We start from the raw sequence: 27,873 nt of genomic DNA, 5'->3' as shown, positions 1-27,873 counted from the left end.
CCCTTAGAATGCGTTTGTTTTTACCTTAGTGGAGGTAGTGGATATACAGTACAGACCAAAAGTTTGGACACACCTTCTCATTTAAATATTTTTCTGTATTTTCATGACTATGAAAATTGTAAATTCACACTGAAAGCATCAAAACTATGAACTAACACATGTGGAATTATATACCTAACAAAGAAGTGTGAAACTGAAAATATGTCTTATATTCTAGGTTCTTCAAAGTAGCCACCTTTTGCTTTGATGACTGCCTTGCACACTCTTGGCATTCTCTCGATGAGCTTCAAGAGGTAGTCACCGGAAATGGTTTTCACTTGACAGGTGTGCCCTGTCAGGTTTAAACCCCTTCCCGACCTGTGACACAGCGTATGCGTCATGAAAGTCGGTACCAATCCGAGCTGTGACGCATATGCTGTGTCATAGAATGATCGTGTTCCTGCAGATCAGGTGAAAGGGTTAACTCCAATTTCACCAGACATGCAGGGACAGGGGGACGTGTACTTTAGTCCAGGGGGGTTGACTTTGCCCCCCCCTTGGCTACGATCGCACTGGTGACCCCTTTTTGTCACCACTCCCAGATCTGATTGGAGCTAGCGTCCATGTGACGTAGTTCTCCACTCAGATGTGGGGGGCGAAGTAAGCGATGGCTGCCTCGCTGTCCAGCTTCATGGTGTCTCTGCAAGCTGAACAAAGAGGTGCCTGCTGGTTTCCCTGCCACATATTCACCTCGATCGCTATCATCACCGCCGCCGTCCCCCCAGGTACTCCCATCTGCTCCCCCTGCCGTCCAATTCCACACCCCCACTCCCTCCCCCCGCTCCTTCCTCCCCCCACTTCTGCTGCCCCTAACCTCTACTCCCAATCCCCCCACCTCCGCTCCCTCTCCCCTGCGACGCTGATCCCCCTGCAACGCTGATCTCCCCCTGCGACGCTGATCTCCCCCTGCGACGCTGATCCCCCCACGTCCCTGATCTCCCCCTGTGACGCTGATCTCCCCTACCCCGCTGATCTCCCCCCTGCCCCACTGATCCCCCCTGCGACCCTGATCTCCCCCCTGCGACCCTGATCTCCCCCCTGCCCCGCTGATCCCCCCTGCGCCAGTTTTCTCATTAGGGTTAGGGTTGGGATTAGGGGTAGGATTGTTATTAGGGGTAGGGTTACGGTTGGGATTAGGGGTAGGGTTGTATTAGGGTTAGGATTAGGGGTAGGGTAAGGGTTGGGATTAGAATTAGGGGTAGGGTTAGGATTAGGGGTAGGGTTGGGATTAGGGTTAGGGACTAGTCGTAGGGTTGGGATTAGGGGTAGGATTAGGGTTGGGATTAGGGGTAGGGTTAGGATTAGGGGTAGGGGTGTGTTGGGGTTGGAGTTAGAATTGGGGGGTTTCCACTGTTTAAGCACATCAGAGGGTCTCCAAACGCGACACAATTCCCGCAGACCATTCCATCAAAGTCTGCAATCCAAAACATCACTATTTCCCTTCCGAGCTCTGATATGCGCCCAAACAGTGGTTCCCCTCCACATATGGGGCACCAACTTACTCAGGACAAACTGGACAACAACTTTTGAGGTCCAATTTCTCCTGTTACTTTTGTGAAAATAAAAAATTGCAGGCTAAAAAAATCATAAAAAAAAAAAAAGATTTTTTTATTTTCACAGCTCTGCATTATAAACTTCTGTGAAGCACTTGGGGGTAAGAAGTGGTCACCACACATCTAGATAAGTTCCTTCGGGGGTCTAGTTTCTAAAATGGGGTCGGTCACTTGTGGGGGGCTTCTACTGTTTAGGCACATCAGGGGCTCTGCAAATGCGACATGATGCCCACAGACCATTCCATCAAAGTCTGCATCCAAAACGTCACTACTTCCCTTCCAAGCTCTGCCATGCGCCCAAATAGTGGTTTACCCCCACATATGGGGTACCAGCGTACTCAGGACAAACTGGACAACAACTTTGAGGTTCTAATTATTCCTGTTATCCTTGTGAAAATAAAAAATTGTGGGCTAAAAAATAATTTTTGAGGAAAAAAATATTTTATTTTCAAGGCTCTGCGTTACAAACTTCTGTGAAGCACTTGGGGGTTCAAAGTGCTCAGCACACATCTAGATAAGTTCCTTGGGGGGGGGGTCTAGTTTCCAAAATGGGGTCACTTGTGGGGGTGCTCCAACGTTTAGGCACACAGGGGCTATCCAAACCCGACATGGTGTCCGCTAACAATTGGAGCTAATTTTCCATTCAAAAAGTCAAATGGCGCTCCTTCCGTTCCGAGCCTTGCCGCGTGCCCAGACAGTGGTTTACCCCCACAAATGAGGTATTGGTGTACTCAGGAGAAATTGCCCAACATATTTTAGGATCCATTTTATCCTGTTGACCATGTGAAAATGAAAAAATTGAGGCTAAAATAAAATTTTCTAGAAAAAAAAAGTACTTTTTAATTTTTACGGATCAATTTGTGAAGCACCTGTGGGTTCAAAGTGCTCACTATGCATCTAGATAAGTTCCTTGGGGGGTCTAGTTTCCAAAATGGGGTCACTTGTGGGGGTGCTCCAATGTTTAGGCACACAGGGGCTCTCCAAACGCGACATGGTGTCCGCTAATGATTGGAGCTAATTTTCCATTCAAAAAGTCAAATGGCGCTCCTTCCCTTCCGAGCCCCGCCGTGCGCCTAACAGTGGTTCCCCCCACATAAGGGGTTTCAGAGTGCTCAGGACAAATTGGACAACAACTTTTGGGGTCCACTTTCTCCTTTTACTCTTGGGAAAATTAAAAAATTGTTGCTAAAAGATCATTTTTGTGACTAAAAAGTTAAATGTTCATTTTTCCTTCCATGTTGCTTCTTGTGCTGTGAAACACCTGAAGGGTTTATAAACTTCTTGAATGTGGTTTTGAGCACCTTGAGGGGTGCAGTTTTTAGAATGGTGTCACTTTTGGGTATTTTCAGCCATATACAGGTCCTTCTCAAAAAATTAGCATATAGTGTTAAATTTCATTATTTACCATAATGTAATGATTACAATTAAACTTTCATATATTATAGATTCATTATCCACCAACTGAAATTTGTCAGGTCTTTTATTGTTTTAATACTGATGATTTTGGCCTACAACTCCTGATAACCCAAAAAACCTGTCTCAATAAATTAGCATATTTCACCCGTCCAATCAAATAAAAGTGTTTTTTAATAACAAACAAAAAAACCATCAAATAATAATGTTCAGTTATGCACTCAATACTTTGTCGGGAATCCTTTGGCAGAAATGACTGCTTCAATGCGGCGTGGCATGGAGGCAATCAGCCTGTGACACTGCTGAGATGTTATGGAGGCCCAGGATGCTTCAATAGCGGCCTTAAGCTCATCCAGAGTGTTGGGTCTTGCGTCTCTCAACTTTCTCTTCACAATATCCCACAGATTCTCTATGGGGTTCAGGTCAGGAGAGTTGGCCGGCCAATTGAGCACAGTAATACCATGGTCAGTAAACCATTTACCAGTGGTTTTGGCACTGTGAGCAGGTGCCAGGTCGTGCTGAAAAATGAAATCTTCATCTCCATAAAGCATTTCAGCCGATGGAAGCATGAAGTGCTCCAAAATCTCCTGATAGCTAGCTGCATTGACCCTGCCCTTGATGAAACACAGTGGACCAACACCAGCAGCTGACATGGCACCCCACACCATCACTGACTGTGGGTACTTGACACTGGACTTCAGGCATTTTGGCATTTCCTTCTCCCCAGTCTTCCTCCAGACTCTGGCACCTTGATTTCCGAATGACATGCAAAATTTGCTTTCATCAGAAAAAAGTACTTGGGACCACTTAGCAACAGTCCAGTGCTGCTTCTCTGTAGCCCAGGTCAGGCGCTTCTGCCGCTGTTTATGGTTCAAAAGTGGCTTTACCTGGGGAATGCGGCACCTGTAGCCCATTTCCTGCACACGCCTTTCCACACCAGACTCAGTCCACTGCTTCCTCAGGTTCCCCAAGGTCTGGAATCGGTCCTTCTCCACAATCTTCCTCAGGGTCCGGTCACCTCTTCTCGTTGTACAGCGTTTTCTGCCACATTGTTTCCTTCCAACAGACTTACCATTGAGGTGCCTTGATACAGCACTCTGGGAACAGCCTATTTGTTGAGAAATTTCTTTCTGGGTCTTACCCTCTTGCTTGAGGGTGTCAATGATGGCCTTCTTGACATCTGTCAGGTCGCTAGGTTTACCCATGATGGGGGTTTTGAGTAATGAACCAGGCAGGGAGTTTTTAAAAGCCTCAGGTATCTTTTGCATGTGTTTAGAGTTAATTAGTTGATTCAGAAGATTAGGGTAATAGGTCATTTAGAGAACCTTTTCTTGATATGCTAATTTATTGAGACAGGTTTTTTGGGTTATCAGGAGTTGTAGGCCAAAATCATCAGTATTAAAACAATAAAAGAACTGACAAATTTCAGTTGGTGGATAATGAATCTATAATATATGAAAGTTTAATTGTAATCATTACATTATGGTAAATAATGAAATTTAACACTATATGCTAATTTTTTGAGAAGGACCTGTAGACCCCTCAAACTGACTTCAAATGTGAGGTGGTCCCTAAAAAAAAGGTTTTGTCAATTTTGTTGTAAAAATGAGAAATTGCTGGTCAACTTTTAACCCTTATAGCTTCATAACAAAAAAAAAATTTATTTCCAAAATTGTGCTGATGTAAAGTAGACATGTGGGTAATGTTATTTATTAACTATTTTGTGTCACATAACTCTCTGGTTTAACAGAATAAAAATTCAAAATTTTAAAATTGCGAAATTTGCAAAAATGTCACCAAATTTCCAATTTTTTCACAAATAAACGCAAAAATTATCGACCTAAGTTTACCACTAACATGAAGCCCAATATGTCACGAAAAAACATTCCCAGAATCGCTAGGATCCGTTGAAGCATTCCTGAGTTATTACCTCATAAAGGGACACTGGTCAGAATTGCAAAAAATGGCCAGGTCATTAAGATCAAAATAGGCTGGGTCATGAGGGGGTTAATAAGTGGGATTTCTTGCCTTATAAATGGGGTTAGGACCATCAGTTGTGTTGAGCAGAAGTCTGGTGGATACACAGCTGATAGTCCTACTAAATAGACTGTTAGAATTTGTATTATGGCAAGAAAAAAAGCAGCTAACAGTCTATTCAGTAGGACTATCAGCTGTGTATCCACCAGACTGCTCAACACAACTGATGGTCCCAACCCCATTTATAAGGCAAGAAATCCCACTTATTAAACCTGACAGGGCACACCTGTGAAGTGAAAACCATTTCCGGTGACTACCTCTTGAAGCTCATCAAGAGAATGCCAAGAGTGTGCAAAGCAGTCATCAAAGCAAAAGGTGGCTACTTTGAAGAACCCAGAATATAAGACATATTTTCAGTTGTTTCACACTTTTTTGTTAAGTATATAATTCCACATGTGTTAATTCATAGTTTTGATGACTTCAATGTAAATTTACAAATTTCATAGTCATGAAAATACAGAAAAATCTTTAAATGAGAAGGTGTGTCCAAACTTTTGGTCTGTACTGTATGACGTGGCTAGTGGTGCTGGCCAGAGTAGTATAGCAGGCCTGTGCTCTCCCTCCTGCCAGTTAGCTCCACTCATATCATTGTGCTGTGCTTCCATGCTGTGTCTCCCCTTCCTATTTTGGAGGTCTTAGCCCTGTCTATTTTTAGTATCCGTTTATTTTAAATTTGTTATTAAAAAATTCATGTTTTTAATGTCACAATTTGTTGGACTCTCTTCTGGTCTGGTGGCAACTTGCCACAGCACATGAACTTGATATATTTAATCTATGTGCTTAGTTTTTCCTCCTCTGTTTTCAAAGTCAACAATCTAATCTGGTTAGCACTGCAGCCTTGCAGCGCTGGAGTCCTGGGTTCAAATCCCACCAAGGACAACATCTGCAAAGAGTTTGTATGTTCTCTCCGTGTTTGCGTGGGTTTCCTCCAGGCACTCCGGTTTCCTCCCACATTCCAAAGACATACTGATAGGGAATTTAGATTGTGAGCCCCATTGGGGACAGCAATTATAATGTCTGTAAAGCGCTGCGGAATATGTTAGCGCTAAATGAAAAATAAATATTATTATTATTATCGGTCTAAGCAATGCATAATTAGCATACCTGTAAATATCACTAGTCATCAAGGATAAGAGTCTAATATGTTACATTAAATGCCAACTTACAAGTCAATATTACAAGCTTACACAATCAAAAGTCTGTTTTCTTGACCAACACATAAATTCAAAAGTCAACATATAGAGAACAGTCTATTCTTTCTGGCTTGCTAAAAATATTTGGTTACCACTGTGGATCATGCATGGGCTTGTCGCAACATTTTTTTCTGCACATGGCAAACAAGAATTTAAGCGTTATATCTCGCATAGCACAAACCATGTAGTGTACTATGCTGAATGTCCCTGTCGCATGGTATACGTGGGTCTTACGTCACATGAGTTATGTGTAAATACTAGAGAACATATCAAGGATAAAATGTCAGCGTAAAGTGTTGATGAAATATCGTCACGCAAAACTATCCCTCACCATATCAGGCTGCGACACAATTGTGACCCGGATAACCTCAAAATAATGGACATTGACCAGGTCTATGGTGGCACTGAAGGGGAAAACTGAGGCGCATGTTGGCGCAGCTTGAGTGCAGATTGATTGTTAAGTTGGGAACCATGACTCCATTGAAACTCAATGAAAAGATACGTTTTTCACCGTTCTTGTAATAGGTTAATTATTCCCTATCGTCTCCCTACCTCTTTTGGGTATTCTGTTCCCTTTTCTTTCTCTTCCCATTTTTTATTGTATTTCTGGGTTATTTTTCATTGTATGTGTTTTTAATTATGTTTGCCTCTATTTTGTTATTTAGTGGTTGGTCATTTTGACATTTGATATGGATCATACCACCTATTCCCCTGCCTTCAACTTATCAAATCTGTGGTAGTGTTTCCAGTGTGTGCCCGTCTGGGACATCATGCTATTACACTGGTCAACAGCATTTTTGGTGCCAAAGATATTTCATCGAATTTAGGGTATTTTTGGGGTGCTGATTCTGAATATGTCATCAGTTTTGCCAGATTGGCTCAAGTTTTTGAGATTTTTGGTATCTTATTTATAGCACTTGTTGGTAAATGCGACGCATCATCTCATTAATTTCTTTGGATTAGTACTTGAACTGAGCAGTTCTCAATATAGTTTTGTGTTAATTAGTGTTCTAAAAGTTTGTTCATAGCTTGATTTTTGCACTAACTTTATGTTGTTGTCTGTTTTCCAAAAAATCATCATGATGACTGTTATTTATGGTAAACACAGGTACAGGCACATCTTCACAATGAGGGACAGGCCTTCTTGCAGATTCCATGTTACTCCCATTTTCGTTTCTTATGCTTATTGAATCCTTGCACTTGCACTGCACAGAAATAACAGTCATCATGATGATTTTTTGGCTCTGTCCACACCATTGGAACACCAAATTTGAAGCTTTTTCTTTGTCCTTTGCTCCATTTTCGTAATAATTTGATACATGCTTTTCACACTATGTGTGGTGCCCAAAACTTGTCTTGGTCCCCAAGCATAACCCCAAAATAGGCAAAATACACTTTTTTTACGAAGTCTGTTATGTTTCATCTATGTTTTGGCAGTGTGTATTCACCACAAATGTAACAGAATGAGTCTGGATCGTTAAGACAACTTCTTCTTGATGAGTTCATGCTTTTCACTGGAAAACAGACAACAACATAAAGTTAGTGCAAAAATCAAGCTATGAACAAACTTTTAGAACACTAATTAACACAAAACTATATTGAGAACTGCTCAGTTCAAGTACTAATCCAAAGAAATTAATGAGATGATGCGTCGCATTTACCAACAAGTGCTATAAATAAGATACCAAAAATGTCAAAAACTTGAGCCAATCTGGCAAAACTGATAGCATATTCAGAATCAGCACCCCAAAAATACCCCAAATCCATTAAAATATTTTGGACACCAGAAAAAATTTTTTTTTTTGTGGACCTGTGTTATACATTGTTTGTACACCATGTTCCAAATTATTATGCAAATTATATTTTTCTCATATTTTCCTAAATGGTCGGTGCAAATGACAGTCAGTCTAATAAAAGTCATCACCCGTTAGATTATACATCGAATTTTATTCAAGAAACCTCACTATGATAACAGTATAATCTCCAAAATGAATAAACACTCAAAATGCGCTGTTCCAAATTATTAGGCACAGTAGAATTTTTTAAACATTTGATCTGTTTTAAAGAACTGAAAATACTCATTTGTGGAATTTGCAGCATTAGGAGGTCACATTCACTGAATAAAAAAGCTATTTAACTCCAAAACATCCTAACAGGCCAAGTTACATGTTAACATAGGAACCCTTCTTTGACAATTCTTGCATCCATTGAACTTGTGAGTTTTTGGAGAGTTTCTGCTTGTATTCCTTTGCATGAAGTCAGAATAGCCTCCCAGAGCTGCTGTTTTGATGTGAATTGCCTCCCACCCTCATAGATCTTTTGTTGGATGATACTCCAAAGGTTCTCTATAGGGCGGAGGTCAGGGGAAGATGGTGACCACACCATGAGTTTATCTCCTTTTATGCCCATAGTAGACAATGACTCAGAGGTATTCTTTGCAGCATGAGATGGTGTATTGTCATTCATGAAGATGATTTTTCTCCTGAAGGCACGTTTCTGCTTTTTAGACCATGGAACAAAGTTGTCAGAAACTCTATATACTTTGCAGAGGTCATTTTCACACCTTCAGGAACCTTAAAGGGCCGTACCAGCTGTTTCCCCATGATTCCGGCCCAAAACATGACTCCTCCACCTCCTTGCTGACGTTGCAGCCTTGTTGGGACATGGTGGCCATCCACTACTCCATCCACCTGGACCATTCAGGGTTGCTCGACACTCATCAGTAAGGCTATGTTCACATTTGCGTTGTGCGCCGCAGCGTCGGCGCCGCAACGCACAACGCAAACAAAAAAGCGGCAAAACGCATGCACAACGCTGCGTTTTGCGCCGCATGCGTCCTTTTTTCTATTGATTTTGGACGCAGCAAAAATGCAACTTGCTGCGTCCTCTGCGCCCGGACGCGTGCGCCGCAGTGACGCATGCGGCGCAAAACGCAAGTGCGCCGCATGTCCATGCGCCCCCATGTTAAATATAGGGGCGCATGACGCATGCGGCGCTGCTGCGGCGCCCGACGCTGCGGCGCGGACCGCAAATGTGAACGTAGCCTAAACAAGACTGTTTGAAAATTAGTCTTCATGTATGTCTGGGCCCACTGCAACCATTTTTGCTTGTGAACACTGTTTAGGGGTGGCCGAATAGTAGGTTTATGCACCACAGCAAGCCTTTGAAGGATCCTACACCTTGAGGTTCGAGGGACTCCAGAGGCACCAGCAGATTCAAATAACAGTTTGCTGCTTTGTAATGGTATTTTGGCAGCTGCACTCTTAATCCAATGAATTTGTCTGGCAGAAACCTTCATCATTATGCCTTCATCTGCATGAACTCTGTCTTTCTCTGTTTCAGTCACAAATCTCTTCACAGTATGATTGATCACTCATAAGTTTTTGTGAAATATCTAATGTTTTCATACCTTGTCCAAGGCTTTGCACTATTTAATGCTTTTCAGCATATTGCTTGAAACCTGTGGCATGCTTAATAATGTGGAACATCATTTTTAAGTAGTTTTCCTTTAATTAGAATCACCTATTATCACATGTGTTTAAGATTGATTTCAGTGATCCATTGAGCCCTGAGACACAATACCATCCACGAGTTTATTTGAAAAACAAAACAATTAAATCTTTGACACTTAAATCCAATTTGCATAATAATTTGGAATATGGTGTATATTGTGTTTGTATTATGCCTTCATGTATGTTTATATTTGCACAATCATGAACACAAGTAGATGTTGCCATCATTCTAAATTGGGTTCTGCCTGTCATATATGATTCATAAGTGGATATGATTATGTTCATTCAGTCATGCCATCAGTGTGGGTGTTTTGTTGATCATCTTTTTTCTACACACTTTCTTTTATTTGCCCTATTCTGGCATGCATCACGCTGTATACATTTCCCTGGTTGCTGACACATAATCTCCGCTGGGCTCGCATGCGCATGGATTCTCCTTCCTGCTCCCATCGCTAAAGACATTGGATAGAGCGATGCGTGTCACTGACATCACCGAAAGTAAGTTTTTTTCCCTGACACGCATTGCTACCATGATTGGCTGGAAGAGACGAAGACAGTGGCGGGAACCCCGCCCACCGGAAGCAGCGCTCATGTGCTACATCTGAGACACATGGGATTCTTATATATATATATATATATATATATATATATATATATATATATATATATATATATATATATATTTTACCTCACATACTTTTTTTGTAAATACATTTTTTTACATTGCCATTATTTGAGTGTTGTAACTTTCATTTTTCCAGTTGTACAAGGGCCTTTCTTGTGTGGGATGAGTTTTTATCAGTACCATGTTGGGGTAGATAATACATTTTGATCAGTTTCTATTCCCATTTTTGGGAGACAGAATGAACAAAATACAGCAATTCACAAGTTGGGCTTTTTCACGGCATGCACTGTAGAGTAAAAGTGATGACACTGTTATCCTTTGAGAAACCACAATTACTGAAATTAGATTCATACAGGATTCTTTTTCTTTTTCACACTAAATCCATATTTTGGAAACAGTGTGTTGTTTTTCATCACCATATTCTGAGTGCTCTAACGATTTTATTTTTATACCAGCAGAGCAACAGTAAACAACAGACACGGAGTTCATTGTACGACTTCCATTGCAATGACAACCATTGATTCCCCATGATTCTTTCCATTGCCGTGCTGCCGATGGGGTAAGAGGGAGTCCCCACCCTCTCACAACCGTTTAAGTGCTACGAAAATCGGTATTAGTCTTACCGGTAATTATGTTTCCAGGAGTCCATACTGACAGCACCATGGAGGACGTCTCCCCTCCTCCTTGCTGGGACAGGAAACACACGAGAGTTTAAATATCCGGTACCACCCCTCACTCCTCAGTGTTGTAACAAGGACCAACTCATGGAATGATGCAAATAAAACTTTTAATGAATAAACCATATAACAAATAGTATATAGGCACACAAACTGATTAAACCAAAGACAGAATGGGGGGGAAGTACCGGTGCTGTCAGTATGGACTCCTGGAAACATAATTACCGGTAAGACTAATACCGATTTTCCAGGACGTCCCTCCTGACAGCACCATGGAGAGTACCAAAGACCCTCCTTAGGGTGGGATTACTGCTTGGAGGACTTTCCTCCCAAAAGCCGTGTGCTGACTGGACATAACATCGAGTTTATAATGTCTACAGAATGTGTCAGCCCTGGCCCATGTAGCCGCTTTACAGATTTGTTCTACTGAGGCTCCTGCGTGCTCTGCCCAGGAGGCAGATACTCCCCGTGTAGAATGGGCTTTAAGACCTACCGGAGGTGACATGCCTTCTGACTGATAGGCTTCTGAGATCACATCCGTGATCCAACGTGCAATTGAGGCTTTAGACGCCTTCTTACCCCTGTTTTTACCCCCAAATAGAATAAAAAGATTTGGGTCTATACGCCAAGAGTTTGTAGCTTTAAGATAGTCCAGGACTCCCTGTCTGACATCCAGGGAATGAAGGACTCTCTCTTTCTCGTTAGAAGGGTTATTACAAAAGGACGGAAGTATTATTGCCTGGTTCCTATTTTTGATAGAGGCTACCTTTGGGATAAATGAGGGATCTAATTTTAAGATTAGACTATCATCCCTGATCTGGAGATAGGGATCCCTTGTACATAAGGCCTGAATTTCTCCAACCCTCCTGGCCGTAGTGACAGCTACTAGGAAAGCCGTTTTCCGGGTGCGGATAGAAATGGGCATGTCATCCCCCATAGCGTAAGCGCCTTTACACAGGGCCCTAAGGACTAAGTTAAGATCCCATGATGGTAATAGCTGCCTAATGGTAGGACGCATTCGTTGAGTGGCCCGAATGAACCTTATTATCCATGGGTGAGATGCCAACGGGTAGTCCAGAAATGAGCTTAGTGCAGAAATCTGGACTTTTAATGTGCTGGGACGGAGACCCAGGTTGAATCCCTTTTGAAGGAAGTCCAGAATACGGGGAATGTCCGGAGATCCTGATACAACGTCGGATCTGCCACCTTCTAGACAAAAACGTTTCCAGATTTTCTGGTAGATCGCTGAAGTAACAGGTTTTCTACTACTCTGGATAGTAGTTATGACCTGATCAGATAGTCCCTTTGATTTCAGGATGTCCCTTTCAGGATCCAGGCTGAAAGACGAAGTCTGCTGGGGTCTGGATGGTATACTGGACCCTGGTGGATGACTCTCCCCTTGATCGGCAGCTCGACGGGATGGTCGACTGCTAAGCTCCCCAGTATGGGAAACCAGCTTCTTCTTGTCCAGAACGGGACAATCAGGATGACCTTTGCTTGATCCTCCTTGATCTTCCGTAGGACCGCTGGAATTAATGCCAGGGGAGGGAACGCGTATGAGAGAGGCTGGTTCCACTGCTGGCTCAGTGCATCTATCCCTTCTGGGAGATCCGCGGGGTTCAGAGAAAAGAATCTTGGGGTCTTCGCGTTTCTTCTGTTTGCGAATAAATCGATATCGGGGGTTCCCCATCTGTGACATAATGTCTGGAAGATACTCTGTTCCAATTCCCACTCTGTTGGGTGCAGATCCCTTCTGCTTAGATAATCTGCTACTATATTTTGAGAGCCTTCTAGGTGGATAGCCGTTATTGATAATACTGTTTCTTCTGCCCATTTGAAGATAGTCTCTGCCAGATCCTGCAGTGGCTGATATCTTGGGCCTCCTTGATGGTTCAGAAATGCGACCGTTGTTATATTGTCGGAGAAGATTCTTACGTGATGATCTGAGAGTGTAAGCTGATTGTGTCTTAGTGCTTGCCAGACGGCATATAGCTCTTTGAAATTGGAAGATCTGCTTCTGATGCTTGCTGGCCACCTGCCTTGCAGGATTCTGCCCTGTAGATGTGCTCCCCATCCCCAAGCGCTGGCGTCCGTGGTAACAACCACGTAGGGGGAGGTAATCCATAGGACACCCACCTTTAGGTTTTTGGTATGTGTCCACCAGTGAAGAGACTTCCGTGTTAAGATTGACACCTTTAGCGGAGCCTCTAAGGAAGACTGCCGACGATCCCATACTGACAAGATCTGCCTCTGCAGGTGTCTGGAGTGGCTTTGTGCCCACCTGACGCATGGTATACAAGCTGTCATTAGCCCGAGAACTTTCATCGCCATTCTTATGGTGACTCGATGTTCCAATAGGTACTTGACCTGCGTCTGGATCGTCTCTCGTCTGACATCTGGCAAAAAGGACGTTCTTAATTTGGAATCCAGACATACACCCAGGAAAGTTTTCCTCCGTTCTGGTAGTAAATCGGACTTCTGCCAATTTAGTACCCATCCCAGATGTTCCATTACTGCAATTGTTCGAGTTCTGTGAGCCACCAAACGATCTACTGAATCTGCCACGAGAAGGAAGTCGTCCAGATACGGAATTATTATAATGCCTTGACTTCGCAGGAAGGCCACCATTTCTGATACAAGCTTTGTAAAAATGCGAGGAGCTGAAGCCAGTCCGAACGGGAGGCCCTGGAACTGATAATGGAAGGTCCCTGATGGTAGTGCTACTGCAAACCTCAGCAGCTTCTGAGATGAAGGATGTACTGGAACCTGGTAGTAGGCCTTCTTTAGGTCGATAGTACACATGACCGCATTCTGGTTTATGAGCTGAACTGCTGATCGAATGGATTCCATTCGAAACCGTTTGTATCTCACCCAGGCATTCAAAGGCTTTAGATTTATTATGGTGCGAGTGTCGCCCGACGGCCTTGTGATAGTAAATAGGGAGGAGTAGTGCCCTCTTCCTATCTCTGACTGGGGAACCGGGATTATTACCTCTGTCCTGAGCATGACCTGTAAGTCTTTTAGTATGGCCGACTCTGCCGTGACTATAGTAGGAGCAATGTATCTTTCTGGGGGAGGTGAGTAAAGCTCTATGCTGTATCCGTCTGATACAGTCCTGCGAACCCACTGGCTCTGAGTAATCTGAGCCCAGTTTTCTGCAAACCCCCGCAGTCTTCCCCCAATGTTGGTGGCGTCATTGTGGCTTATTTCTAGTGGATGGACTAAAGAAAAAGCCTTTGTTTCTGCTACTCTGTCCACGGGAGCCTCTGTAGGATCCTCTGCTGGACCGACCTTGACCTCTTGTATCGAACTGCCTCTTGGAGAAAAAGTTTCTCCGAAAGGGCTGAGGTCTTTTGGGTTTATCCTCCGGAAACCCTTTCTTTTTGTCAGATGCTGACTCAAGGATAGAGTCTAGAGCTGGTCCAAACACCCTCTGTCCCGAAAATGGAATAGAGCAGAGTTTGGACTTGGATACATTGTCACCAGACCAGGATCTCAACCATACTGCCCGCCGAGCTGCATTAGACAGAGAGCTGTTACGAGCTGAAAATCTGACTGACTCTGCAGTCATGTCTGAAAGGAATGCCATAGCGGACTTCATGATAGGAAGGGAATGCAAAATATCAGATCTAGGGGTCTTATCAGCTAATTGCTCTTCCAACTGCCCCATCCACAAATACATAGACCTGGCCACCGAGGTGGCTGCTATGTTTGTTCGAATCAGGGCCGCAGATGCCTCCCAGGCCCTTTTCAGGAGAATGTCCGCCTTCCTGTCCATAGGATCACGAAGACTGGAGGAGTCTTCAAATGGTATAGCCGTTTTCTTGGTGACTTTAGCCACGGGAACGTCAATTTTAGGGACCTCCTCCCATAATTTAGCTTCCTCAAGATCGAATGGCAAACGGCCTTTAAAGTCACGTGAGAGAACCAAACGACGCTCGGCCTCTTTCCACTCTTCCAGGATCATAGCTTTAATATGTTCACTTATAGGAAACACAGTCTGATTCCGAGCTACTAGTCCCCCGAACATTAAATCCTGCCTGGACTGTGGTTTGGAGGTGTCTTCAATCTGCATCGTGTTTCGTACTGCCAGTACGAGTTCATTCGTTTCTTCAGACTGGAAGAGATACTTCCTGTTCTGATCATGGCTTCCTGCAGGAATTTCTCCCTCCTCTTCTGATGGGGAATCCCTGAGTTCGGAACCTTCATCAGAAGAACACTCTGGCTCCCCCTGGGGTTCTTCCCGTCTAGCACGCTTGCGACCCATTATAGGACTGGACGGGCGAGACTGTGCGAGGCTGGATATAGAAGCCTGAACCTCCTCCCGAATTAGGGACCTCATCTCGGATAGCAGAGACGACTGCTCGTCCTTCATGACCTTAGAAGTACAGGCTGTACATAGGGTCTTGCCATGGGAATCTGGGAGCTTTACGTGGCATACGGGACATCTTATGCTCTTAGCCGTGGCCTTCCCAGATTTTTTAGCCGTAGCAGGGGGAGCAGCGTAGTTTCCCTTATCCTATACAACATAAGATAGGGAGTAATAGGCTAGATGGTGTGCGGTATTTTATGATGTAGGGGTATACTGCCACAGGCAGACTTACCCCTTCCTCTTCCACTCGGTCTTCCATATTCCGGTTCTGAGGTATACCGTGCACCGCCGTCCGAAGCTGAACGCTACCCACAGCGACCGCTTCAGTACAGCGTTCTCCACCGTGGAGCGTTTGAATTCCCCGCTCCTAGAACGCCACCGGAAGTGACGTTTTTCGCCGGCTCTGACGAAACCGGAAGTGACGCGGCTCTTTAGCTCAGGAAGTGCCGGCCAGCTGTAACGACTCCCGCACCACGCCTGTAGCCTGGGGACCTGCTGGGATCGCTGCCGCGTCGAGAACCGAGAGCCCCCCACCGGGAGGAGCGGTTTAATCCCGGAGCTTAGTCCCGCTCCGGGCCTTTGGGGTAGAGGGACTCCCGACTGGGGAGTTTCGACCCTGAGCCACTGACAGGGGGAAGGATCTGGATAACCGCACGATCCCCCTGAGCTCGGTAAGCATGCTGCTTCTCTTCGTGTGTCCCTCCGTGCAGGGACAGGAAAAACACTGAGGAGTGAGGGGTGGTACCGGATATTTAAACTCTCGTGTGTTTCCTGTCCCAGCAAGGAGGAGGGGAGACGTCCTCCATGGTGCTGTCAGGAGGGACGTCCTGGAAAAACAAGGTTTTACGGTATAATGAGGGAACATCTTCATGATCATGACTTGCATGTATGTCAAATGTCACAAAGCGGTTAAAGTTCTCCTGGATAATGCTTTTTTAGTAACCAATCTCCCAGTTACAGAATAATGAGGAGCATTTTAATAAGATGTGGCCCTTGTGGTGTGAATGTTCTCTCAGGTGGAAACGCCAAGGTGTAAGACAGATGTCCACACTAACCCTAAAGAGACCGTGCTTTCGTAGCATTCTTGTGGGAGTTGGCAGCACATGAAGCAACAACTCTTGCAGTCGTCTGACCTCTCCATTACCCCAACCTTGTCCGATTCTTCCCCCAACGTTGCTCTTTTTCTGCCCTTCGATGTGTTTGTGTACGTCTTTCCTCCATTCTGTGTCATTTTCGTTACGTTTGACCTTTTTTTTGCCCAGGTTTAATAAGAAACCCAATTTCTGTCGGATGCTTGGGTCTTTGGTCCCAAATACTCGTTTTTATCCTTTCCCAGTGCCGTGTTTTGTTTTTGTGCCGATTCCTTCACTCCAAGAAAGTAACACATTTCTATAAATCCCCCAACACACAAGAAGGAAAGCCGTCATGCCAGGGTCTCACTAACCCACCAGGATCTGGGCTATTAATGTTATTTTCCCCTCGTGTGGCCAATGTTTCTGATTTCCTGACTGATCATTTGCCGAACATAAAATTTACCAGAAGCAGCAACTTGGAATAATTATATGAAAGACTAATATGGGTGTTGTGAAATAGAAGTAACACATGTACTCTGAGAGAATCTCGCCTGTCGCTGTAATAAAACAGTGTCCTTCTACTATCAGCATTGCCGACCATACAATCAAACAATGGTAAAGACACAAGTAGATGAGTCCATGTCTGTCGCCCACAAGACTTTATTTTCAATTATCAGTGGAGGCAATGAGCAATCTGTCCACGGCAATTCTGGCTTTCTTTGGTATATCTGGCTCTTGGTTGTATGCGATTCTCAACAGACATGGCTCCCGATTCATCAAGACTGGCATGAACAGCTGTCGTGCCTATTTTGGCAAAAGCGGCATTAAAATATAAAGTCTCCACATTTTTGCCCAACACCAAACTGTGGCGTAATCGCATTGATGAATCGGGGCAATGGTCTTGTGAATGTGCCCTTATACACAAAAGTTTTTTGGCCACAAATTCCTTCATACCTTAGGATAATAGTTCGCAACCTTTCTTACCCTGAGATCCACATTCAACTCTAAGGCCTCTTTCACACGTCCTGATACTTCCGGTACCAGAAAAACTGGTACTGGAGATATCCGAGTCCATGTGTGGCACATCAGTACCAAACAGACAGCCGCCGGGGGAAGAAGCACTACAGTAAGTGCTGTTCCCCGGCGGCTGGTGCTGAAGCCAGATATCATTGTTACAGCCGCTGCTGCTGCCGCACCTACTCACCTCTGCGGGCAACGCGCTGGCTCCTCCTCGCGTACAGCCGTCCTCGCTGCTGCTCCTGCGTCCACCGCTCCGCTTCCTCCCCGCCGCTCTCGTCTCACTGCCGTCTCCTCCATTGCTGCTGCTCCCGGGCTTCCTGTGTCGGCTCCTCCTCACTCCAGGTCTCTCACTGGTTCCTCGCTTCCCTCTCCTGCCACTAGGGGGCTTCGGCATGGTGCTCCTTTCCAGGTGTCTTTTCGGTCTGTCTCGGCTCCTTCCAGGTGCTTTAGGGCACTGGCGCGCACTCCTTGTTTTGTTTAACCCTCTCAGCCTTTTCCCAGGAGCCCCTGCGTTCCAATCAGAATCCAGCACAGAGTATATCAGGCGTCTCCACCATTCCAACGACACCTGACTATTGTGTGCACTCCATATGTTCTTCTGGCCCATTTTCTGACGTGTCCTGGTTACTCTGCCTCGCATATTGCTGGTTCTCTTCTGTTATCCATATTTTCATGCTTCCCTTTCTGTCTTCCTTCCTGAGCTGTCCCTCTTGGTTCCAGCTGTTGCGGTATCTGACTTCCTCGGGCCTGCACCTCAAGATCCCTGTATAGGGGTTGGTCTCCCTGCTTCGCTCGCCCGTTGGAGCTTCAGTGCCGTGACCCAGAGGGTCCACTCTCTGTCCGGTTCTTCCGTCAGTTCGGTCGCAACAGTCATCATTCTCTCCTTCTCTGCCGGCGAGCAGAGGACAATGATGAGGGTTAAATTTAAGTCCGAATTACAGCTTTTGGGACTGTTACCACCATCATTCGACACCTGCTGTCGCTACTAACAGTGACAGTAGGTGTGGAGGATGGGAGTATTCTACAGCCGCTGCCTGCGATTGTTCGGAAATGAACCCAAGTCGGGTTTTTCATTCATTTATTCCCAAACGATCGCAGGCGGCAGCTGTGGAATACTCCCCATCCTCCGCACCTACTGTCACTGTTATTAGCGACAGCAGGTGTCGGATGATGGGGGTAACAGTCCCAAAAGCCCTCACCTGCTGTCATTCGGACTTTAATTTAACGCTCATCATTGTCCTCTGCTCGCCGGCAGAGCAGGGGAGAATGATGACAGCCAGCTTCAGCACCAGCCGCCGGGGAATAGCGCTTACAGTAGCGCTTCTTCCCTGGTGGCCGTCCGTGTCACACGGAGGACATTAAAGTGTGTTATCCATGTGCACGTGTGTGGAACGTTTTGCCGTCCGTGATGACGGCAAAAAACAGACATGTCAGCGTGTTTTGCCCACAGACACAAGGTCCGTGGAAACACTCTGACATGTGCATAGACTCATTCATTTGAATTGGTCTACATGTGTCAGTGTCTCCGGTACATGTCAAAACTGTCACCAGACATACCGGACACACTGACGTGTGAAAGAGGCCTAAGAGAGGGTCATGAGCTGTACACAGTCCGCTAAGTAGTAACATCCAACCACCGACCTCAATTTTTCCACAGAAATAACCACCAAAGCCCCCATTAATATAATGGCAGCCAGAGCTTTCAAAAGAAATCACTCCGGGGCAGTATACCTACATAGGGGTCTCCACGTTACCCCCATTCTGTGTTCTAACATAGAGCTCTCCCACCACACTATCCCATCCAGCTTTAAGCCGGCAGCATCATATTTTCTCTAGCCTATCAAGATTAATTTATCTCTGTCCCCCAGGGCCAGTACATGTGCATCGAGATCTGCTGATCTGTGCGGGGCTACTAATAAAAGTCACCATCTGAAGACCAGCTCTTCATAGTGGTTTGCCAGACGCGGTGTTAATGCACAAAGCTGGCAGAAAGCCACGATCCTCAGCTCACAGGTTGGGGAACCTCAGAAGAACATCGGATGCAGTCTTCAGTCACAGAACCACTCTGCAGACGAGTATGGAGTCATCCACGCCGGGGAATGTCACTACCAGAGCTGGGAACCCTTGTTATAAAATCAATGCTTTGCGGGAGTTGGCAGTGACTGATAGCTCAAGTCCCTCCAGGCAGATTGTAAGGTGCTAGTACAAGTGCTGTACTGGCTCCTCCACTTACGAGGCAAACCTTTCTGATACCACCATTACATTTGGAAACTGGTCAGATACAATCACGATGTAGCAGACATGATCCGGACAATTACTGCATAATCATCGCTCCAATGTACAGAAAATGTAAGAAATGTGAAAACTACAAACATTTTGTAAACATGGTTTAATATTCACAATATAAAAATGTCCTTAAAAGAAAGCATGTAAAAGGCAACCTATATCGGTGATGTTCAGGAAACGAGCATCGTCCTGCAATGTGGTGGACTGAATGCAGGAATGTTCAGGAAACAGGAGGGCTGACTGCAACGTGCCACCATCAGAGGCGAGTCACGCCATACGCTTCAGGTTACCTGAAAAGAAAACGGAGACGATGGGAAGAGTTGGGGAATATTATATTATTCCATCAAAACGTAAGTGAAAACTACAACCATCGGGCGGACTTCCCTTAGATGGAATTCATGATGTTATGTCCATAGCTCTACCATCTCTAACACTCTGGGGTCACGGATTCAGGCATTGTTTGCTCCCCGGGTCCTTTTGAAGTATAATTATTATTATTATTAGTGCTTTGCTGACCACTGGTGTTATGGGCTAAGAAGAAATTCTCATCTTCTGAAAGGAAAATTGCTAAACTTTTCACTGACATAAAACTACTAAATAGCGGGGAAAATCAGACTTCTGCAAATGAAGAGAGGAGAAGAGGAGCTCCCATTCACATTTTGCCAGTTGTCTCAATGTTTTGTTCTGACACTGTGGGGCCAATTCATTAAAGGGAATCTGTCAGCAGGTTTCCCTATAATTTCCCTGTAATCCAAGAGCAGCCAGATGTAGGATAAAAGAACCATGTGTCACTTTTTAGACTGTGGTTTGGTGCCACAATACAACCAAGGAGGAAATTATCATTATAGGACACCGTGACAAGTGCAAGGTGGTCCAACCACGCTCCCCTCCACCAATTAGCAGCTCTGTCACTATACAGTGTACACTGAAAGCTGCCTATCGTTGTGGGTGGGATTATCCACAGACTAGCTGCCAATTGGTGGTGTGGGTGCAGTTCTACACAGAAAGCTTATAAATCGGTGGGATGGGTGGAATTATATCCAGAAAACTGCCAGTGGTGTGGGTGGAGTTATACTCAGAAAGCTTACAATCGGTGGTATGGGCGCCGTTATATCCAGAAAACTGCCAGTGGTGTGGGTGGAGTTATACTCAGAAAGCTTACAACCGGTGGTATGGGCGGTGTTATATCCAGAAAACTGCCAATTGGTGGTGTGAGCGGAGTTATACAAAGAAAGCTGCCAAAAAGTGGTGTGGGCGGAGTTATTCAAAGAAAGCTGCCAATTGGCGGTGTGGGCTGAGATATACACATATAATCCCTTAAAATTTACTTTTTATTAAATTCAATTATTAAAAGACACCTACCCAGTGTCACCAATTGGTTAGATACCAAATTATAAACATAGACAAAAAATGACCTACAGAAACCCTACAGTAATCCTAATCCTTAACCTGCCCAGCAGTGGAGGTTGACACCCTAAGAGTATGATTTTTTGGCTCCCCCACTCAACGAGGACTATCCCCCACTTCCCTGGATGACCCTATCAGAGCAGGTGGGAAAACACATAGATGAATGATAAATGAAAAAGAAATCAAATTCCCTTATGGCAGATCAAAAATACCCTGCAGGTACTCTGTAGATCACATAAATAAACTAACAATAAACATTCTGAAAATTACATCCGGCCCTATGACAACTTCTCTGAAAAAGATCTTTGTTGAATAAGCACCTTTCCTGGCTTATAATATGATGAGAGGCTCAGCAATCAAATACACCATATATACTTCTTTTCAAATGATTGTAATAAAAAGTAGACTTATCATAGACAGGACGCGCCCCAAAGCGTTTCCCCGTTGTCATGGTTCATCAGGAGGCCTGATTGATGTTGGTGATGCCAAGGATACAGGATGCCATGACAGAAAAAAGCATACCCGAGGGTCAATTGGATGACATTATAATAGACTACGCCCACCTAATGATCGGCATTTTGTTCAGCTGGGTCCACTGTCCCCCTATGTCTAGTAAAGATGATAATTTCGGTTCTCACCTGTGCTGGCGTGTGTTCCAAACTGGAGCGCAGTCATATCTGGCCGGTAATACTGGTGATGTTATTTCCTACCTTCCCCGATATCCCGGATATAGTAACACGGGGTGTTCTATCTGATATGCGCTCCAGCGTGTGGAACGTAACAGCCGGAAGTCCCAAGTATCACATACAGGAGAGGAAGGTCTATTGGCGATCGGGTGGTACATAGGTTCTACCAGAGACCAGCGAAGGCAGGTACCTGGTTAGATAGAAAACCCTATGGCTTCGTCAGATGTGGTTAACTGCTCTAGGTGTGGCATGATGTCTCAGTGTAAGTCCTCGTTGAGTGGCGATGCCAAAAAATCGTACTCTTCAGGTGCCAACCTCCACTGATAGGCAGGTTAAGGATTACTGTAGGGCTTCGGTAGGTAATTTTTGGTCTATGTTTATAATTTGATATCTAACCAATTGGTTACACTGGGTAGGTGTCTTAATAATTGGATTTAATAAAAAGTAAATTTTAAGGGATTATATGTTCACAATAAATTTAATTTTCCCTGTTTTGTATATGACCTTGTTACACTGAGTTATACACAGAGAGCTTCCAAACGGTGGCGTGGACGGGGTTATGTCCAGAACGCTGCCAGTGGTGTGGGTGGAGTTATACACAGAAAGCTGCCAATCAGTAGTGTGGGCGGAGTTATACAAAGAAAGTTGCCATTCAGTGGTGTGGACGGGGTTATGCACAGAAAGCTGCCAATCGGTGGTGTGGACGGGGTTATATACCGAAAGCTGCCAATCAGTGGTGTGGGGGGGTTATACACAGTTCAACATTTCAGCTCTGTTATATCTGCAGCAGATAAAACTGTGACTATCACAACTGCTGCACCCAATATACAAAGTGACAGATCACTTGAATCAGGGTTTCTGTATCATGCGACTGTCAGATTACATAGCAGAGACCTGCTGAAACATTCCCTTTAAGACTGATCTATTAATTGAACTGGTGCATCTTCCCAGTGGCATGCACCACACCAGTGACTACCCCAGTCAGGAACTGGAGTAGTATTTTTGGTACAAGAAACACTGGCACTTTTGCCAATTTTGATGGAGAGGCATAACTACGCCTCTTCCCCAGCTGGGCCCATTATGGCAGAGCTGCTTCAAAGTGCGATTTTTCAAAGTATTTTGGAACATTTTTCTGAGGTAAAAGCTTTGATGAATCAGTGCCTATGACTTGTTGGAAAATGGTGTATTATGGTGAAGGCTCTGATCCTTTTGACAGTGATACTCTGTGGGAAAAGATTTAATTAACAGGACTTTGCACAGTGTAAATTATTAGATGAGCCTCTCTCTCAAGGTGGATTCCATCTTTCTCAGATCCCGTGTCCCAGCAACACGCATGGTAGAGGAGTTGGTTTTCTCCTGTCATGCACAGTTCCTTCGCCCCAATTCCACTGCCACCCTCCATTACCCTCCCCCCTCTTTTGAGATGTACTCCGTCTACATCTTCTCCCCTCCAACTAGCTGTCATTTACCGCCACACCTCCCCAAAGCCAGCCACCACTTTCTTCAACCACATCACCACCTGGCTACTTCATTGCCTTTCCCCTTACATCTCCACTATCATCGTGGATGACTTCAACATTCCCATTGACACTTCCCTCTCAGGTGTCTTCAAGCTTCTAACATTCGCTTCCTCCTTCGGCCCCACTCAATGGTCCTCCACAGTCAGTGAGAAAGACGGCCACACACTGGACCTCAACTTCACGACCTCTGTTCCCTATCTAACCACAACCTACTCAAATTCTCTTCCCCTTCCGTGTGCACAATCCCCACTCCACAAACTTGCCCACCCTCACAGAAATCTAAAACAACCTGATTTACACTCTCTTTCTGAGTCCCTTCTCCCTCTTCCAGTCATAGTCTCCTTACACGATGCAGATGCTGCTGCCGCTTTATATAACACCACAGCAGCTGCAGTTCTCGAAAAAGCTGCTTGCCCGATTGCCTGCGTCCGCAGGGACTGAATGACACCCTGTGTCGGCCCCGTGGTCTGCAGGGATTGAATGCTTGTCTGACTGCTTGCATCCACCCCATGGTCTGCATAGACAGAATGCTTGCCTGACTGCCTGCGTCTGCCCCGTGGTTTGCAGTGACTGAATGCTTGCCTGACTGCCTTTGTCCACCCTGTGGTCTGCAGTGACTGAATGCTTGCCTGACTGCGTCCGCCCCGTGGTCTGCATGGTCTGAATGCTTGTCTGACTGCTTGCGTCCGCCCCATGGTCTGCAGTGACTGAATGCTTGCCTGACTGCCTGCGCCCGCCTCGTGGTCTGCAGTGACTGAATGCGTGCCTGACTACTTGCGTCCACCCTGTGGTCTGCATGGACTGAATAGTCTGAATGGTCTGACTGCCTGCGTCAGCCCTGTGGTTTGAATAGACTGAATGCTTGTCTGCCTTAGTCCGACTTGTAGTCTGCATGGACTGAATGCTTGTCTGACTGCCTGCGTCTGCCCCGTGGTCTAAATGCTTGTATGATTGCCTGTGTCCATCCTGTGGTCAGCAGGGACTGAATGCTTGTATGATTGCCTGTGCCTATCCTGTGGTCTGCAGGGGATGAATGCTTGTCTGACTTCCTACACTAGTAGCAATTTGGGACCAAATAAGACGTAACCTTTAATCAATTACGGTACTCTAAAATCATTCATTAAAATAGGAATATAAAGTGCACCTGTGCAAGAGCCATAACAAACAGTACAATTGTACGTAAAAAGTGACATACCACCATATAACTCTGCATACGATGTTTAAACCATATACCGTCCCTTATACACAATTTGTCAAAAACTTGTTGAGGTGTATGGGATTTGTCCTGCATTTTTATGTGTATCCCATCAATGTCCACATTTGCTCTAAGCTCGTGGTTCATAGGTTATTACAAAAAACATTCATATACATCAAAATTCTATTAACATTCACTTCATTATACTGTCAATGGACCCCCGTAATAGCCTGATAAGCACTTTTATATCATACAATGTTTCATTTAAACAGCATGATTGATGTATGTGCAGGAATTACACATGCAGTATAGATATTTTGCTCCTCCATGGGTGGATAATATAAACCCTTTACGGTATTCCCCTCTTGAGGTTCTCCACAAAATCTCTATCACTCTGCTAAGTGTAAATAATGGCGGTAGTACCGCTACCAGACAACAAGTAAAAAAAAATTCTTAAATCAGTCTTATTTAAATCAGTGCAGCAACTGTGTAGTTATATTTGGGAATATACAATTCATCTATGCCTCACGGTCTCATTAACATCTGTCATTGGACCTCTATAGCATACGTTTAAAAAATTCCCAAAGTATCGGACATCTATCCTGTATCGGGTATATGCAGCATATACCGGATACAGGATAGATGTCCAATACTCCCCTGATGATTCGAGTTAGATGAAACGCATTGGGAGACACTATTCTTGAGAAAGCAACTACCGGTGGCACACTGAAAATGTTACTCCACTGAGGTATGATTGTAGAACTCGGCTGCAGAAAATGGTGGAATATTTCCGGTCCTCTGGCGGAGTATAAAACTGTTGACATGAATATGTACCTACGGTACTTTGGGAATGACAGACACTTGGGGTTTATCCAATATCCGATTTAATTTTAGTAGCTATGAAGATGTGCACAATCACTGTCCTGAACTCGCAAGGAATCAAATCCAGGTCAATGGCCAGAAGCGCCTGCTCTTTGCCAATTTTTGTTGGGATACTACTAATTTGAGACACTAAATGAGAAATTGTGTTCCAAGGTTTCTTCACTTTATGGCACTTCCACCAGACATGCATCACATCTACGTTGGCGACTCCACCCCTCCAGCACACATCTGGGGAGTTGCGATAGATCTTAGACAATCTGTATGGTGTGAAGTACCACCTGTACAGCAGCTTTCTGGGGTTCTCCAGGTGACTGGTGCACTTAGAGTGTGTCCCTATCATTGTGAAGGACGTCCACCATTGACCTGGGGTGATCCCGCATTGTAGATCAATCTCCCATTTATGGAGAAACCCTTGCTTCTCTATATTGTCTGACTGCCTGCATCTGCCCCCTGGTGTGCAGGGACTAAATGCTTGTATGATTGCCTGTGTCTATCCCGTGGTCTGCAGAGGCTGAATGCTTGCCTGATGGCCTACGTCTGCCCTGACTGAATGCTTTTCTGACGGCCTGCGTTCGGCACAGTGGTCTGCAGGGACTGAATGCTTGTCTGGCGGCCGGTATCCACCCTGTGGTCTGCAAGGACTAAATGCTTGCCTGATGGCCTACGACTAACCTGACTGAATGCTTGTCTGATGGCCTGCGTCCGCCCAGTGGTCTGCACAGACTGAATGACGGCCTGTGTCAGCCCTGTGTTCTGCATAGACTGAATGCTTGCTTGACTGCTTGCGTCCGCCCTGTGGTCTGCATAGACTGAATGCTTGTGTCCGCCCTGTGGTCTGCATGGACTGAATGCTTGTGTGACTGCCTGCGTCTGACCCGTGGTGTACAGGGACTAAATGCTAGTACGATTGCCTGTGTCCATCCTGTGATCTTAAGGGACTGAATGCTTGCTTGTGTCTATCCTGTGGTCTGAAGGGACTGAATTGCTTGTATGCTGACCTGCGTCCGCCCCGTGGTCTGACAGGACTGAATGCTTGTACGATTGCCTGCGTCCGCCCCGTGGTCTGCTTGTGGACTGAATACTTATATGTTTGCCCGTGTCCGATCCGTGGTCTGCTTGTGGACTGAATGCGTGTATGATTGCCTATGTCTGCTCCATGGTCTGCATACTAGTATGACTGTCTGCGTCCACCTCATGGTCTGCTTGTATGTATGATCATTGCTTTCACACTCCCCTTGCAGTGGCTGTTGGGTGTTAGAAGATTTTGTGTTTTGGCTCTGTATCAGAGAGATGAATCTTAAATTCTGTGCTGATGAATTTCATAAAATATCTGTTAGGAATTGAAGAACCGCAACACACTAATCCCAAACCAATGATGTACATCTGATGGAGGACCATGCAGCTATTATGGGGCCATAATCACATGAGATATTTAGGGCATATGTGTGCACGGTTCTTAAAATCTAAGTCAGTCATTTCAGTATATTGTATTGGAAAAAAGAAAACAGGGATTTTTATGTACTCATCATAAAATCTTTTTCTCCGAGCCACTCATTAGGGGACCCAGGACCATGGGTGTTATGCTGCTGCCACAAGGAGGCTGACACTAAATAGACACAAAAAGATTAGCTCCTCCTCTGCAGTATACACCACATGCACTGGCTCCAGCCGAACCAGTTCCTTGACAAAGAAGTAGGAAAACCAGAATAATATATTAAAGTATATCAAAGTCAAACCAAAGAACATACTCAAGCCGTTAGGCCAACAGGGTGCGTGCTGTGTCCCCCATTGAGTGGCTTGGAGAAAAGGATTTTCGTTTTCCAAGGCACGCACCTGCTGATGCCTGAGGGTGGATGTTGTAGTGCTTTGAGAAGGTGTGCAGACTGGATCAAGTCGCAGCCTTGCAAACCTGTTCCGCTGACGCATGGTGTTGAATGGCCCAGGAGGCCCCCACCGAACGAGTGGAGTGTGCCTTAATCCCTGCTGGGATAGCCCTGTTTTTGACATGGTAAGACTCTGGGAATAGCCAAACGGATCCACCTGGCTATTGTGGACTTAGAAGTGGAGAGTCCCTTCTTGTGACCCCCAGGGATCAGGAATAAGGCGTCCGTCTTACGGAAGGATGCTGTCCGTGAGACATATCTTCTGAGAGCCCTCACCAGATCCAGAGTTTAAATAGCCTTCTCAAAATGGTGTATTGGTGTCAGACAAAACGAGGGCAGGACAATGTCCTCATTAAGGTGAAAGGAAGAGACCGCCTTCGGCAAGAAAGACAGAGACGGCCTGAGAACTACCTTGTCCTGGTGAAAAATTAGAAAAGGAGCTGACAGGACAGGGCGGCTAACTCTGATACCTGCCTGATTGAAGTCACCGCGAAAAGAAA

At 45.1% G+C, this 27,873-nt stretch overlaps 1 protein-coding gene across 3 annotated transcripts in view; it reads right to left on the bottom strand.

Moving 5' to 3' along the window:
- Positions 1-19,888: 19,888 nt before the first annotated feature.
- Positions 19,889-27,873, bottom strand: part of HDAC8 (histone deacetylase 8) — a 110,147-nt gene continuing 102,162 nt past the window's right edge. For all 3 annotated transcript variants that reach the window (XM_077283306.1, XM_077283308.1, XM_077283307.1), the window contains one exon: positions 19,889-20,090. In XM_077283306.1, the coding sequence (XP_077139421.1) occupies positions 20,068-20,090 (23 nt within the window). In that variant the 3' untranslated portion in view covers positions 19,889-20,067. The remainder of the gene's footprint in view (positions 20,091-27,873) is intronic.

The sequence above is a fragment of the Ranitomeya variabilis genome, chromosome 2, assembly GCF_051348905.1.
Source record: "Ranitomeya variabilis isolate aRanVar5 chromosome 2, aRanVar5.hap1, whole genome shotgun sequence".
Classification (NCBI taxonomy): Eukaryota; Metazoa; Chordata; class Amphibia; order Anura; family Dendrobatidae; genus Ranitomeya; species Ranitomeya variabilis.
Note: the sequence above shows the minus strand (reverse complement) of the source record. Positions and strands in the feature narration are given on the sequence as shown.